The following is a 15468-nucleotide window of genomic DNA, read 5'->3' on the forward strand; positions in this document are numbered from 1 at the left end:
TTTCCAGTCATTATCTGTCTTCACAGATCAACAGCTTGTATGTTTTTCATGATGTTCAGCAGTAGGAAGTTCTTCTTACATAGGCCAGATAAAAGATTTTTCATATGCATAGGGTTTCTCTATGTCAAATTTTGACATTGAGAACAAAGAAACGGCTACTAAAAAAAACCCCACCTAAATAGTTCACCCTGCCACCCCAAAACATAGACTTTTAGGGCTTTATGTGCACAGCACAGAACAAGGAGACATCGGCAAATCTGATCTGTGAGTCACTTAGAAATAATTTTCTACAATTTTGGAATCCTATGCCCAAATCTCAGTAAGTTAAATGAGCTTTGATTAAGAAGTGTATCTCTGCCTCAGTGCAAAGTGAGAAAAATGAAACAAGTACATGTAATAGCTGCTACTAGTGTCTACTGATCTGTGCAACCTAGTAAGTTTTATGAGGGAGCTACACTAATAGTCAAAGAAGTTCTTAATAGCACAGATAAAATGTTTTCTGATGCTGATACAAGTTTGTTGTTTATCATACATTTTTAATTAATTATGTGAGGGTATAAGAAGAGAAATGACATTTGAAAGCATTCAGTTTAATGTTATGTTATCTTAAAATATCCTGGAATTTGGACAGCAAATGTATTATGTAGAAAAGTTGACTGTGCATAGCAGAGTTGTTAATGAGTCCAATGTATTCAAGTTCAGCCTCTTTATACATCCTCCTAAATACATCCTTGAACTCAGTTTATCTAATCCTGGATTTTTTATGTTGGTTTTCCTAGGTCTTTCCCTTCAGTACCTTTCTGGTACTGGGGAATGTGCCCTTCTTTTACTGGTATTGAGGCTTTTTCTTGCACAGAACAATGCACATAGCTTATGCATCTCTGCCAACTGTTTGTTAAGCTGCTTGTAAGTTTCATTATTCTGTCATATAGACTATTTCCTGATATCTCATCTCTAGCAATGCCACCTGTGTTTTCTAGGCCATTGATTTAATGGAAGAATGCCATTATTATTTGGAGAAGTCACTCTTACTGCTTCCTTTCATTTTGAGTGTGTCAGCTCCTTTATACAAATTCTTCTGTGTGAAGTACAGTTACATACCTTCATAAATCATTATTAGGACTGCAAATACCAAACAGCTTTGATTCCCACCTCTCTTTCTTTTAAGTGGAACTTAGAGATGTGGCTCAAAAGTACTGTTTTATCTTTAGTTTTCATGCCCTTTTGTTTTGTGCAGTTGTTGGTATTAAGAAGACAAAGAAATTCAGAATTATAAATTAGGTTTGTTGAGTTTTGAGATTTTCTGAAAATTTGATCATTTAAATAGCTGAATTTGGATTCCAAAATTGATATTCAGGAGTCTGCTTTCTGAAGAAATATGATATATGATTGGCACTAAGTTACTCATACATGTGAAATCGGTGTTTTTATAGTGTATTTTATTTGCAAACAAATTTCTGTTTGAATACGGACACATTAGAAATGTCTCACAGAATCCTAACCCATGTTGTCATTGTTGTACTTTTATGTTCTGGCATCCTCCAGACTTCCTTTTGGATTCAAGCACCTTCGTGCTGAGAATGGTACAGTTTAGATCATACATGCTGCACAGTCACTGGTGTAGTTGTAATTTCTTGCTGCCATTATTTCTGACATATTTACTTTGAGGCAAGGGTGAGAAAATTAGTTCACATAAAGATGTGTGGCCATGGTTAAGACAAGTAAAATGGTGTGTTTTTTTTTACTGAGTCCACGTTCATCCATCCCTTGCTCATATTTGGAGGTTCTGCAAAAGGCACCTGTGCATGTTTTTTTACTTCCTATTTATTTTTCAAGATGGAGGATTTAAAGAATAGTTGATTGGGGCAGGACATTCAAATCAGTTAAGAGGCTACTCAAATGACCTGAGGAAATCATACAAGGAAAATAGTTAGGATGTCAGAGGTGGGGGAAATTAGCATTTTTCACATTGGTGGATTTGGCATTTGGAGTATAGGGAGCATGGGAACCAAAGGAGGATTTGAGAACATAGGATAATTTAATGTCACTATCATGAAAATTTTGCTTAAGTGGAACAAATTGACCATGCTTGTACATGTCCTTCTCCATGAGGGATACAGTTAATTCAGTAACTCAAACCCATCTGGTACCTATTTTAGTCTCTAGTGATTGCTTTATGGATTCCATGCTGTGCAGAGTGCCAAGGCACATAGTGAAGGGCATGAACTGAAAAAATAGTGCCACTGTTTGGAGTTTGAACTTACTTGAGTAAGTAACTGGAAGATGACAATGGATGGCCATGTGTTGTTTTGTAAAGACAGGTAAGGAAAAAGAAGTGGAAGAGTAATGTGTAGAAACCCTACTGAACGTCTCTGGGTCAAGAACTGTGAGGATTCTTACAGTAGGCTCCATATCTTTATTGATGATCTGGATGAGGGGATTGAGTCCAGCATCAGTAAGTTTGCAGATGACACCAAGCTAAGAGCAGGTGTTGATCTGTTGGAAGGTAGGAGAGCCCTGCAGAGGGACCTGGACAGGCTGGATAGGAGGGCAGAGGCCAATGGGATGAGATTTAACAAGGCCAAGTGCAGGGATCTGCACTTCGGCTACAATAACCCCAAGCAGTGCTACAGGCTGGGGACAGAGTGGCTGGAAAGCAGCCAGGAGGAAAGGGACATGGGAGTACTGGTAGATAGTAGGCTGAAGATGAGCCAGCAGTGAGCCCAGGTGGGCAGGAGAGCCAATGGCATCCTGGCCTGCATCAGGAACAGTGTGGCCAGTAGGACAAGGGAGGTTATTCTTCTCCTGTACTCAGCACTGATCAGGCCACACCTTGAGTATTGCATTCACTTCTGGGTTCCTCAATTCAAGAGAGATGTTGAGGTGCTGGAACATGTCCAGAGAAGGGCAACAAAGCTGGTGAAGGGCCGGGAACAGAAACCCTCTGAGGAGAGGCTGAGGGAGCTGGGGTTGTTTAGGCTGGAGAAGAGGAGGCTCAGAGGTGACCTCATTGCTGTCTACAACTACCTGAAGGGAAGTTGTAGCCAGGTGGGGGTTGGTCTCTTCTGCCAGGCAGCCAGCAACAGAACAAGGGGACACAGTCTCAAGTTGTGCCGGGGAAAGTCTAGGCTGGATGTTAGGAGGAAGTCGTTGCCAGAGAGAGTGATTGGCATTGGAATGGGCTGCCCAGGGAGAAATGTTAGATGTGCCAACCATAAATGAGGCACTAACAGATGTGCTACACAGGAGCAAAGAAAACCTGCTTTGTAGTAGCAGCTTAGTTAGCGACAGGTTTGGCTGTGCTGATCACAATATTGTGGAGTCTGGGATTCTACTGAGCATGCTGAGGGTTGTAGATTCTAGAATTTTGAAAAGGTTTTAGGTTATAGAAGATCAAACTTCACATCACTCAGACCTCATTTGGGAGAGATTTTGTGGGAAGCTTCCATGGAGGATAAAAGAACTAGTGAGTGCTCAGGGTTTTTCATTAATGTTCTTTGGGAAGCACAAAAATGATTCATCTCTTCTCAAGGTAAGGGAAGCAGGTGGAGCAGCAGGCCCCCTTGGCTTAACTGCTAGAGTCTGCTCAAAACCAGAGATGGTAAAGCAGATGAATACCCATTGAAAACTGTAAGAGCATTGCCAGGATGTGCAGAGATGCGATTAGAAAAACAGAAGTTTGGCCTAAATTGAAGTTGTCCAGAGATGTCAAAAACTACAGGAAACGACTCTTCAGGAAAAAGCAGAAAGAGAAGGAAAATGTTGGTGTTTTGTTAAACAGGAGATGTGAATTATTCATCAATACTACTGAGGATTTTCACACTTTGTTCACCTCTGTCTTAACCAGCACTGTTAGGCTCTAGACCCTGAGAACAAAAATCCAGGTTGCTGCAAACACAGACCCACTGTCTGTGAAGGAAGTGATGATACATAAACTCTTACAGGAGCCTGATTTCTAAAAAATCAACAGGCCCAGATGTTTACCCACCTGAGGGTGCTAAGAGAGCTGAGAGGCATCATTGTGAGGCCACTCTCCATAGTCTTTGAGAAGTCATGGAGATTGAGGCACATCCCAAAAGACTGGAAGAAGGTTAGTGTCAGTCTCATCTATAAGAATGACGTAAAGGACAACCCAGAAAATTACATCAGTTTTACTTCAGGTTCCTGAGAAAGTTAAGGCACAACTCATTCCGGTGGGTACCAGAAGTCAAACGAAGCACTCAGTTGGGAAAAGTCAGCACAGATTCACCAAGGACAAGTTATGCTTGACAAACCTGATCAGCTTCTATAACAAAGTAACCTGCTTGATTGATGCAGGGTGAGCATAGGACATTGTCTACCTGGACTTCTGCAAGACTCTCAGTACAGTTCCCCACAACCTTCCCCAGAGAAACAATTGCATTATGATCTAGACAACTGGCCCATGCAGCAGTTGGAAAACTGGCTGACAGACTGTACCCAGAGAGTACAGGTTCTTTTTCACACTGGCAGCCTGTCACAAATGACCACCCTGAGGATCGATTTTGCACCCAGTGCTGTTTAATGTCTTCATACCTGATCTGGTGTACCCTGATGAAAATTGCTAGTAACACCCAAGTTGGGAAGTGCACCCTCTGGGAGAGCTACCCTGCAGGAAAGTTCCTGGAAGGTAGGCTAACAAACACATGATGAAGTTCAACATGGACAAATTAAGGTCTTGAACCTGGGAAGATATAAACCAGGAGTGCAACACAGGCTGGCTTCTCTCTGGTTGGAGATCAGCTCTGTGGAAAGGGACCTGGTGGGCCACAAGATCAATATTAGTGAACTGTGTGCTGCAGTGTCAAGGAAAGACATCAGGATACGGGGTTGCGACAACAAGGGCATCACTAGCAGGGAAAAAGAAGTCATCCCATCCCACCGAGTGCCTGTCAGGCCATATTTGAAGTACTACTTTCAGCCTTAATAAAAGAAAGCTTGAGAAGACCTACAAGAAGGCAGAGGAGGGACTGTTTTCAAGGGCATAGAATCAACCAGGTTGGAAGAGACCTCCAAGATCATTCAGTCCAACCTATCCCCCAGCCCTATCCAATCAACTAGACCACAGCACTAAGTGCCTCATCCAGGCTTTTTTTGAAGACCTCCAGGGACGGTGCCTCCACCACCTCCCTGGGCAGCCCATTCCAATAAGAAATTACTCTTAATGTAATAACATGTAATAACAGGACAAGGGGCAATACCAGGACAATGATTTTAAAGTAGAGAAGGGTAGGTTTAGACATTAGGAAGATGTTCTTTACTCTCAGGATGGTGGAACACAGGGGCAGGTTGCTCAGGGAGGTGATGGGGAGGCTCCATCCCTGGAGACGTTCAAGATCAGGCTCGACTGGGCTCTGAGATGTAGACTCTGTTTTCGCAAGGAGTCACATGGAAGAGATGAGGGGAATAAGTACACGTCCTGAGAGGTCCCTCTTCTATGGTTATATATGTGTATGCATTTTGTCAATGTCTATGAAATTCATTTGTCAGGAAAGTACCACAGTACCACAATGGACAATAGAAGTTCTTGTGTATATATGAGGGTGAAGTGCTGGGTGAGAGAAAACTCTACAGGGACCAAAGTTCACTGTGTAAAAACCAAACTTGTTAAACTAGTCTGCCAAAGCAGACCTCTCATAAAGGTTTATTCAACTGCTATAAACATCAGCTACTGTAAGTATTCAGTTAAGATTGTTAAAAATTACCAAGCAAATTATCATAAATAGAAGGACCTTGTGTCTAGTATTTAAAAACATGCCATTAGGTACCATATTTTAATGTACAAATTTTACATGGAGATAAATTCAACACAGCATATTCTGCCTTATCTTAGCATTCCATAAATTCTGAATTCTTACCCAAGCAGCTTCAGAGATACTTCCGTGTTACTTGCATGCCCAGGTTATGGAGAGAAAGTAAGAGTGGTTACCTAAAAGTCATCAAAGTCATTAAAGCTATCTCTCTAATCTTACCTTTATAATCTCAGACAAAGTAGAGGCTACTACCAGGGGGATAAAAAATGCCATTACCAAGAGTAATAAATACAGTATGTCATGGATGGCTGCTTCTGCAGAGAGTGTTAGCAACAATGAATGTCTTTCATGACAAACAGTGATTTTATGCTTTCGTTTTCAGGTGAGAACTCAGTCCTGTGCTGTCTGGGCACAAATTAAACGTAAGTCCATTTTTAACTTTGATGAGAAAACAGAAGTTGTCATGGCTTTTCTTGGCAGTGTAAGCTACTAATAACTGATTTGTCTTGCTTCTTCATATGATATTAATAGTTGGTTGACTTTGAGGATTGGAAAGGTTAGAGGCAGAGAATTTTGCCATGCATTTCAGTATTCCATTGAAATGGATTCAGTAATCCCTTCTAAAATGGATGCTCTGCTTTCTTCCTGGTTTCCAATATTGCTCTTTCTGTATATCACCATATTTAAATCTTTACAGCCTCGTTTGTGCACAAAGAATTTGAAGCACAGAAGATAGGAAATTTTAGAGGTTTGTCTTGAAATAGTTCTATATTGACTGAAAGTTTATGGAAAAAAAAGAAAGAAGAAAAGCAGATCACGTTGTCTAGCTTTTAGAAGCCACATTATTTATTTTGGCATGTTCAAATGGTCCTGGGAGAATTAAGTCATTCTGTGAACTTAAGGAAATAAAAAGACACCATGCAAAAACTAAAAATATGACTAGTTTTTGTACTTGTGAGTAGTTCCTCAGAAATATGAGAGCATAATTTTAAAAGCCAGTGACTTCCTCGGTATGGTTTTATCTTTGTTTTACTTTCTGGTTGTAAAATGTTTCCAGTGAATGAGTTTAGGTCAGAGAAGCTTGGAATTCAGTAGAGACAAAGTTTCCCTCCTTTCCACCGTTGTAGAAATTGCTGTTTTCACCCATTTTGTCATGTTTCAGTGAATAGCAAAAAACATTTGCCTCTTCTTACAAAGGGAAGTGGAACCACTGGAATCCCCTACAAACTCTAGATTTTGATTTTGATTTGAAAGATTAATTTATTGTAGTTAAGAAATGTCGTGTCACAGGCAGTGAGACACTGCTTTGGAATAGTAAGTGGTGTGATGCATGAAGTGCTTGAGGTGGAAAGATGGAAAACTGTCCTCTCCTGAATTGACCATTTGTCATCTTACAGGTCATCTTCAGAGGCTGTCTTATGTGGTTTTGGGATGAAAAGAGTGGGCATTCGAAGATGGGAGTAGGGACAGGTCAGACCTTTGGCTTTCTGTTGTAAAACAATTTGTTTTTATCTTGAATAGATTTCTAGCCAGACGGTGTCCTTGGCCTGATGTACTTCTGCAGCTGGAGAGGCTTAGAGTATTTTTGGCTCACTGAATCCTTTGGGGAGTATTTCATAATTCAAGTTGTTTGGAAGGCAAATCTGTAAATTAAATCTAAACCAAATGGGCCTGTTTCAGATGCCATCTAGATAATGCTACACATTGCATGACAAGTAACTGTTGTCAAAAGTGGTAGAAAGCTGTTAAAAGCACACTTCCTTCTGTCACATGTAATGTGAGGGGTTCTCACCAAATCAACTCCACTTTGTGTAGGGGAGACAGCTCTGTCATATTTAAGGAGGGCTGACATCTGCTCTAGAGATGTGTAACTTGTGTATAAAAACTGATGTTACAGTGATGTAAGGACAAGTATAACTTTTACCAGAAGTGAATGTGCTTGTAGGTTAAAGAGATTTTTCTTGTAGGATCACCATTTTACCATAAGTTTAGAGGTGAGAGGTACTGGACAGAAGGCTTGCTTTGCTGAGCAGTGCTAGGGAAAGATTCTAAGGTGGTCACATTCTTTTTAAGGCACTGTGTGATTTTGTTGTGCTTCAGATCAGTTGTTGGGGGTGTTTTGGGTGAATGTCCAGCCAGTGATGTGCCTGTGCATTCAGGTGAGCCAAAAAGGAGCTCAATTTAAGTTAGCAGACATTGCTCTTCAAATGTTCAGTCATTTGGATTCTCATTGTAGACATACACAGGAATTTGACTGTACAAGTACTGTTTTTGCAGGAACTTAGTTTTGCTGAAAAAATAAATATTCATACTAGGAAGACTTTAAAAACAAGTTAAGTTGTGGAATCTTGCAGGAGTAAGATCCAGCATCCTAGGTGCCTGAGTGAAATCCAGTAAGAAATAGGTAATCTTTGATAAATGCCAAAAATGGCATTGGTTGGAAGGGGCCAAGTGTTTGTTTTCTCAGGTTCTTAGTAATTGTGATTTTGACACCAAATCTCTGTAAGCCTTCGGTTTGTCCCTGAGTGGATTCTATTATTATGGGCTTGGTTAAAGCTGTCATTGCCAGGTTTATTTCTATTTTGTCTCACTAAAAAAATAAAAAACCAACCAAAAAACAAACTCAAACACAACAAACTCCAGAGCAGCCATTCCAGATGATAAAAATTTGCAAGGAGATTCATCAAGCCATTTAATAAAGCACTAGGGTTTTCTGACACTTGAGAATATTTTGGCACATAATTTAAACTGAAATTGGCAGTGATGAGAGGAGAAAATGTTGACAGTGGGTATGTAAAAAAAAAAAAAAAAAGTAGTGAAAGGCAGGAAACTGGAGAAATATAATCACCTTTGAGAAATACACAATTCAATTTTATTTCCCTAATGTGCCAGTAGCTACCAAATAGGCAGTTCCATTACTACTTGTCTGAGCAGTATGTCCAGCATCTTGAGTTTTGTTTTGGTACTTTGTCTGTGAGCAGACTCAGTTATTCAGTCACTGGACTGAAGCAATGATATTTCCTGACTGCTTGCTTGAATAGTGTGATATTTTCTTCCAGATGTGTCACCCACTCTGCAGTACATGCCTGCTGTTGGAGTGGGGTCAGTTGCTGCTGTCTGCCTTGTACTATTCCTGTCATTCTCAGCAGCACGGTATGTATGTAACTTTGTAGTCCTCCTGCACAAGGCTTACATGTTTTTCTTTTCAGGTAGTTTTTCTCACCATCCTACTTGATTAACGCCTCTTGGGTGGCTAGAAGTTGTTATCAAGAGTTCCTACAGTAGCAAATAATGCTGTTCATTGCTTGACTTGAAGGGGACCTACAAGAAGGCTGGAGAGGGACTGTTTACAAAGGCCTGTAGAGACAGGACGAGGGCCCATGGTTTGAAATTAGAAAAGCGATATTTAGATTGGATGTTAGGAACAAATTCTTTACCGTGAGGTTAGTGGAACACTGGAACAGGTTGCTTTGGGATGTGGTTGAGGCCCCATCCTTGGAGAGATTCAAGGTCAGGCTTGACAGGGCTCTGGGCAATCTGATCTAGTTGAGGATGTCCCTGCTCACTGCAGGAGGGTTGGACTAGATAACCTTGGAGGTGCTTTCCAACCTTGACAGGGCTCACTGCAGGAGTAAGAGTGTCCCGGGCCCATGGTGTGAAAATCTCAGTTATTCCAGTTTCTCTGTCAAAAATGTGGCAGGGAGTGTAAATACTCCTAAAATCTATGTCGAGTCCATTAACATCACAGTAATAGAGCTATTTAAGACAAGAGGCAGTACTGAAAGAATCATGTGAGTATGAATCAGTTATAACAGAGTGTAGAGAAGGTTAGGTCCTGAGCTTCAATTTCAGTCTTCTTTTAAAAGGAGAACGAAAAAAATGGTGATAACCATAAGTGAGCTTGAGTACACTGTGAGTATGCTTAGCAGCAATGTGGTGTAATGTTGGGGGCTAGGACTTGAAAGTTCAACAGGTGTGTTTTGGGCCTTTGATCCTGTGATTGAATCCATTCTGCTTTAGGGAACATCAAACAGAGCTCTTGCCAGGAATTAAAGCTGCCCCGTTCCAGTAGGAGGCAGAGCAAGGGAAACCCAGATGTCATTTGTGATGAGATTCTTCACAGTACTCAGAAGAAATAGCCGTGATAGTCATACATAACAGATACTTTCAGTTTTAAATAGGCATTGCTGCTTCAATGCATTTCTGAGCAGGAATGTAATTAAAAAAATAAGATGCAAAATCAGCCTTCTGTTCTGTCCAGTTGTAAAGCCATGGTCCTGTTTTAGGCACTGCACTCCAGGAATGATGTGGGCCACCAGGAGAAAGAGACAGAAAGACTCGGCAAGAGAGACATGAGATCTGTCTGATACAGCTGCAAGTAGGGTAATCCTCTAGTGGGTTGCTTAGCCTGGCAGAGAAGAGACTGCTAAGAAGGATGACACATAAATATACAGAAAGCCATTGTAGGAAGACCAGCTTCCTCCTGCCTGTAATGCCTGCAGTATGTGCATGTAGGCAGGATACCTGCATACTTCTGGACAGTAGGAGAGGTCGGCACGGGAGCCCATTGCTGTGAGTGCTGTGAAACTGTGGCTTCTGAGTGGTATGCAAAAGCAGGTTCAACAAACACTTGTCAGGAATGATGCAGCTACACTGATCTTGCCAGGGTGTTATGTGAATGAATGGTTTTGGGATATTTCTTGTCTCTGTAAGCTTCCTGGTTCTGCAGCTTCTGTCACAAAGAACCACTGTATTCACTGTTCACTAGTTTAGGGCATGTCTGCTGCCTCAGAGGTTATATTACTGCAGTGGGACAGATTGTGAATTCCCACTAGCCCACTAGCATGCTTGCTGACAGCCGTTTTAGCTGTTCCTCATCGAGTAGAAGTTTCACAATGGGTTCCCAAAATGCACAGCCTGACTGCTGATGTTCCTTGATGTTTAGTTCATTTTAAAAATGCATCAGTCCACAGATGTCTGCCATGTCACACATCCACCTTGCTTCATTTATCTGATCATTTGCTTCATTTCATATGGGATTTCCATTCAGTGCACAAGGATAATGCCAAAGCTTCAGCTTTCTGAAGATTTATCTGTACTGGGCCAAGGTGGATATAGGTCAGATAGTCATGAAACGCCATGGAAATGTTTTCTACTAACCCCCTTGTGCTGCTATAATGCTCAGAACTTACAGCAGTGCTGTAGGTCTTAAAAAAAATGGTTGAAATTCTATCATTTCTCCCATCAGTGTGAGTAATGCAAGTTGTGTCAGGTTCATGCTTGGATAGAATGTGTCTTTTCAGTATTTTTTTCCCCTCTTTTTCCAGCTCTTACCTCCACAGCACAGTGCACTCCTCTCCTGCTGCTTTGGCCTGTGAGGCTGTACGTTTATCTGCTACAATGGACATGACACAAACAGGGATTACATCATCATTCCTGGAGACTGAAAATTTCTCTCTTCTCTGATGTCTTATCGCCTGAAGTGGGGTCTTCTTACCTGAGCCAGCATCTGTCGGGTATGGACATATCAGCATGGCACATACGGACTATAGCATGGACAGTTGAAATAAGTTAGGTACTGGAAGTGAGATGTTTATTGTCTTCTCTTGTTTCCAGATGATGTGGTATGTTAGGCTTCCCTCCGAACAGGTTTGTGTCAGAGACTTTAACCTGCATCCCATGTGTTGGCCACAGGCTTTCAGCTGTTTCAGCCACATGAATGCCTGATAACGAATGTTCATGTTGTGCTTTATTACGTAAGTAATCCCCTGAGCCAGCTAAGACTGAGATTCAACTGCTACTTTAGATGAGAGAAAATGCAGTTCAACCCTTCTATCAGTTAGAGTATCCTGTGGTATTTCAAATACAAAGGTAGAAGACTTTCAGCAGTTATTTGTGGGTAATGGTTCTGCAGTAACAACAACAGAGGTGTTAACCATTAAATTGTCGCATTTAAATAGTATCAGCAACAGACGTGTTCCAGAGAAACTGCAGTCATTGCTCCTTGCAATTAGCAATAATTGCAAGTAATACACCAATCTATAAAATGGCAGTTTTGCAAAAAGCTCAGTAGCTTCAGTGGCACATGGAACTAATTTAAATAAGGAGCTACCTGTGTTAAGTGCAGTTATGTTAATCTCTGCTCTGTAATTACAGTTGAGTAAGGCCATTAAATCATTCTGGTTAATGAGTTGGCATGTAATATTTGGTCAGAGTCACTGAATAAAGTACAATTAACCAATTTCTTATGTCATACTCCCTGTTAATATTTTCTCCTTCTGTAAGAAAGAATCAAGTGCCTTCAATTAATTCCACTCCTATTCAGAAGTTGCTTTGAGATATGTAAACAAAATAATTCTGTTGAATTCTGGAGCATGTCCAGAGAGGGGTGACAAAGCTGGTGAAAAGCCTGGAACACAAACCCTATGAGGAGAGGCTGAGGGAGCTGGGGTTGTTTAGCCTAGAGAAGAGGAGGCTCAGGGCTGACCTCATTGCTGTCTACAACTACCTGAAGGGAGGTTGTAGCCAGGTGGGGGTTGGTCTCTTCTCCCAGGCAACCAGCAACAGAACAAGGTGACACAGTCTCAAGCTGTGCCGGGGAAAATCTATGCTGGATGTTAGGAGGAAGTTGTTGCCAGAGACAGTGATTGGCATTGGAATGGGCTGCCCAGGGAGGTGGTGGAGGCACTGTCCCTGGAGGTGTTCAAGAAAAGCCTGGATGAGGCACTTAGTGCCATGGTCTAGTTGACTGGCTGGGGCTGGGTGCTAGGTTGGCCTGGATGATCTTGGAGGTCTTCCAGCCTGGTTGATTCTATAATTCTATGATTCTATGAATGGTGAAATAGAGAAGCAAGAATTTTGGCTCTCACTCAGATCTGCCATTTTTTTCGAGTTTTGTTTTTTGTGGTTTACAACTTTGAATCTAGGATACCTGCTTATGGAATTTCAAATGTTGGCTTTATAATTCTAAGTGTTCTGTTGTTCTAGGTTATGCGTTTCCAGTTTTGTGTTTGTTTGTTTGTGTTTCAAAACAGTATTTTAAAGTGTAACAGCAAACTTCATAGTTGGTAGGAGATAGGAATTACAAAGTTCTAGGAGAGAGCTCTTTACTGCTGCATCTTTTCTGAGACTTGGGCAGATACAGTTTTTGTTATCCAACATTTCCACTGATGAATAAATTCCCCTTCAGTTTTCAGGACTTAGTAGCTGAGTAAGATCACCTCTATCTACATGAATGATTAACAGTTGGTGACATTTTCCTTCACTGGTTGAGCAACTTCAGTGTTCATACTGTGCTCCTGCTAAATTTTTTTGGTCTCCTGCAGAGTTCATTCTCACACATTCTGATCGTAGTTCCTTTTCTCAGCAGAGTAGGTTGCAAAGGTTTGGCATAGTAGTACAAACTGCGCTGCTTCATTCTACTTCATTCTCTGAAAGAGAGTTCAGGAGCAGCTGTGCATGAATGAAGGAAAGCTGGAGAGGCTGGAAATTATTCCAAGAGACAGACATACCACCTTCTGTGAAAGAAATTGTTTTTGCTAGCCCCAGTAAAAGGCCAATGTTCCAGTATGTAATGCAGGACCAGGAACATAAAGTCATATCTTTTCAGTGGGTGTAGTTGGGAAGTTTGAGGTCTTCATGTAACCTTCCACAAGTAATTTCTTTTCTGTGTACCTTGTGTTTTCATAAAGTTTGCAGAGCAGGGTTTCTTCTTACCTAAAATCCATACTTCTACTGCATTTAATGACTTATTTGAACTTCTCTGCACAGCAGAACAGAGCAGCACAGTAATAATACCCATGAATGGATTGAGAAGGAAAAAGTAATGAGACAGGACTCTCTGCTATCCTAAGTTCTCCAAAACAGGCCTTCAAGTTTCCTTTTTTCTCTCTGCCTCCTTTGTAATTTTTGGCAGATCCACCTCTGGCTGTGAGCCTGTCTTCATCTGTCCTGTACTTATCTTTCTTCCATCGACATCTGTTTCATTTTAATGAGGGAACCACAGAGAAATAATTCATCCTTGCCCTCCTCCAAAATTGTGCAGATGTTAACAGTTTTGTTTATTAGAGCCTCTCTCTTTCAGAAACATTACTGTATTGCCCCCAAGCTTTCCAATTACAGTGTTTTTTAGGGAAAGTCAAAAGGTTTAAATAGTAGGAAATACTTCAAGGGCACTGGAACAGCCTGCCCAGAGAGGTTGTGGAATATCCCTCTATAGAGACATTTAAAACCTGCATGGACATAATCCTGTGCAGCCTGCTTTAGGTGGACCTGCTTTAGCTGAGGGTTGAGCTAGATGACCTCCAGAGGTCTCTTCCGAACTCTACCATGATGTGTAATCCACAGGCTCCGTGAACTCTTGAGTGCTTAATGCCATGGTGACTTTTGTGAGAAGCCTGCTCCAGTGAGATAACAGAATCACAGAATTGTTTTGGTTGGATAAGACCTGTAAGATCATCGAGTCCCACTGTCAACATCACCATGACCATTAACCATGTCCCACAGTTGTTTTCTGAACATTGCCAAGAGTGGCAACTCCATCACCTTGCTGGGTAGCCTGTTCCCAAAGCCTGACAGCCCTTTCAGTAATGAAACTTTTCCTGATATCCAACCTAAGCCTCCCTGATGCAATCTGAGGCCATTTCCTCTTGTTCTATCACTTCATCTAAGGAGAAGAACCAGCCACCATCTCAGTAAAAACTTCTTCTTAATGACTTCTCTCAGGTGGCCAGCACCAGAACGAGAGGACACAGCCTCAAGCTACGCCAGGGGAAATTTAGGCTCAAGGTGAGGAGAAAGTTCTTCACTGAGAGAGGGATACTGGAATGGGCTGCCTGGGGAGGTGGTGGAGTCACCGTCCCTGGAGCTGTTCAAGGCAGGATTGGACGTGGCACTTGGTGCCATGGTCTAGCCTTGAGAATTGTGGTAAAGGGTTGGACTTGATGATCTATGAGGTCTCTTCCAACCTTGGTGATACTGTGATACTGTGACTTCTCTGAAGTTCCCCTAACACAGCTTCATTCCTTTTCCTTACATACTGTACCTGGTTACCAGAGAGAGGACATTGGGACTTCCCCTTCTGCTGTGCCTGCAGCTGTTCTCATGCTTATGCTTGGCATCAGTTTGTCCAAGTTCATTTATGTTAGTTGAAATTTCTTTCAGCTTTTTTTTGCTATAAGTGTGTCACAGTTCTACTGTTTTTCTAAAGAAATGAGCATGTTGCAAACTGTCTCTCCATAGTGGTGTCTTTGCCTTTGGGCACATTCCAGAGCAACAGGAATTACAAAGATACTACGTTGTGAGTTTGGTGAAAACAATTGAGAAGGGCTGCAACCCAGTCTCTACACTTGTCAGACACCAGAGAAGTCAGTGCATTAAGTAAGAGGTGTTAGTAGTGCTCTCTCCCTGATACAGAAAACAGGCAATACAGAAGAATCCATTCCACAGTCATAGAGTCATAGAATCATTAAGGTTGGAAAAGACCTTTTAAGATCACAAAGTCCAACTGTAACCCAGCTACCATGACCACTAGACTAAAGCACCATGTATACATGCTTCTTGAACACCTCTCTCTTGCATGCAAATAGCAATGAAAATGTTTTACTGCAGACCATGTGACTAGTCTCTTGTGCCTGCTAAGACCTGAGATAATTTAATAACGATGCCCAAATTCTGTTAGAAATGCAGATAGATTGCA

At 41.5% G+C, this 15468-nt stretch overlaps 1 protein-coding gene across 8 annotated transcripts in view; it reads left to right on the forward strand.

Moving 5' to 3' along the window:
* The window catches only part of SUSD1 (sushi domain containing 1), a 47548-nt gene extending 35536 nt beyond the window's left edge, over positions 1 to 12012 (forward strand). Inside the window, exons 14-17 of one of the 8 annotated variants that reach the window (XR_010301350.1) lie at positions 6154 to 6193; positions 8831 to 8924; positions 11099 to 11287; positions 11388 to 12012. Coding sequence is in view for 4 of the 8 variants with exons in the window: in XM_064140434.1 (XP_063996504.1) it covers positions 6154 to 6193; positions 8831 to 8924; positions 11099 to 11237 (273 nt within the window). In the remaining 4 variants the exon portion in view is untranslated. Of the gene's footprint in view, positions 1 to 6153; positions 6194 to 8830; positions 8925 to 10032; positions 10344 to 11098 lie in introns of those variants that run through there. The other 7 variants (XR_010301351.1, XM_064140435.1, XR_010301352.1 and 4 more) reach the window with 7 other exon arrangements.
* Positions 12013 to 15468: the final 3456 nt, after the last annotated feature.

Source organism: Pogoniulus pusillus, chromosome Z (assembly GCF_015220805.1).
Source record: "Pogoniulus pusillus isolate bPogPus1 chromosome Z, bPogPus1.pri, whole genome shotgun sequence".
NCBI lineage: Eukaryota > Metazoa > Chordata > Aves > Piciformes > Lybiidae > Pogoniulus > Pogoniulus pusillus.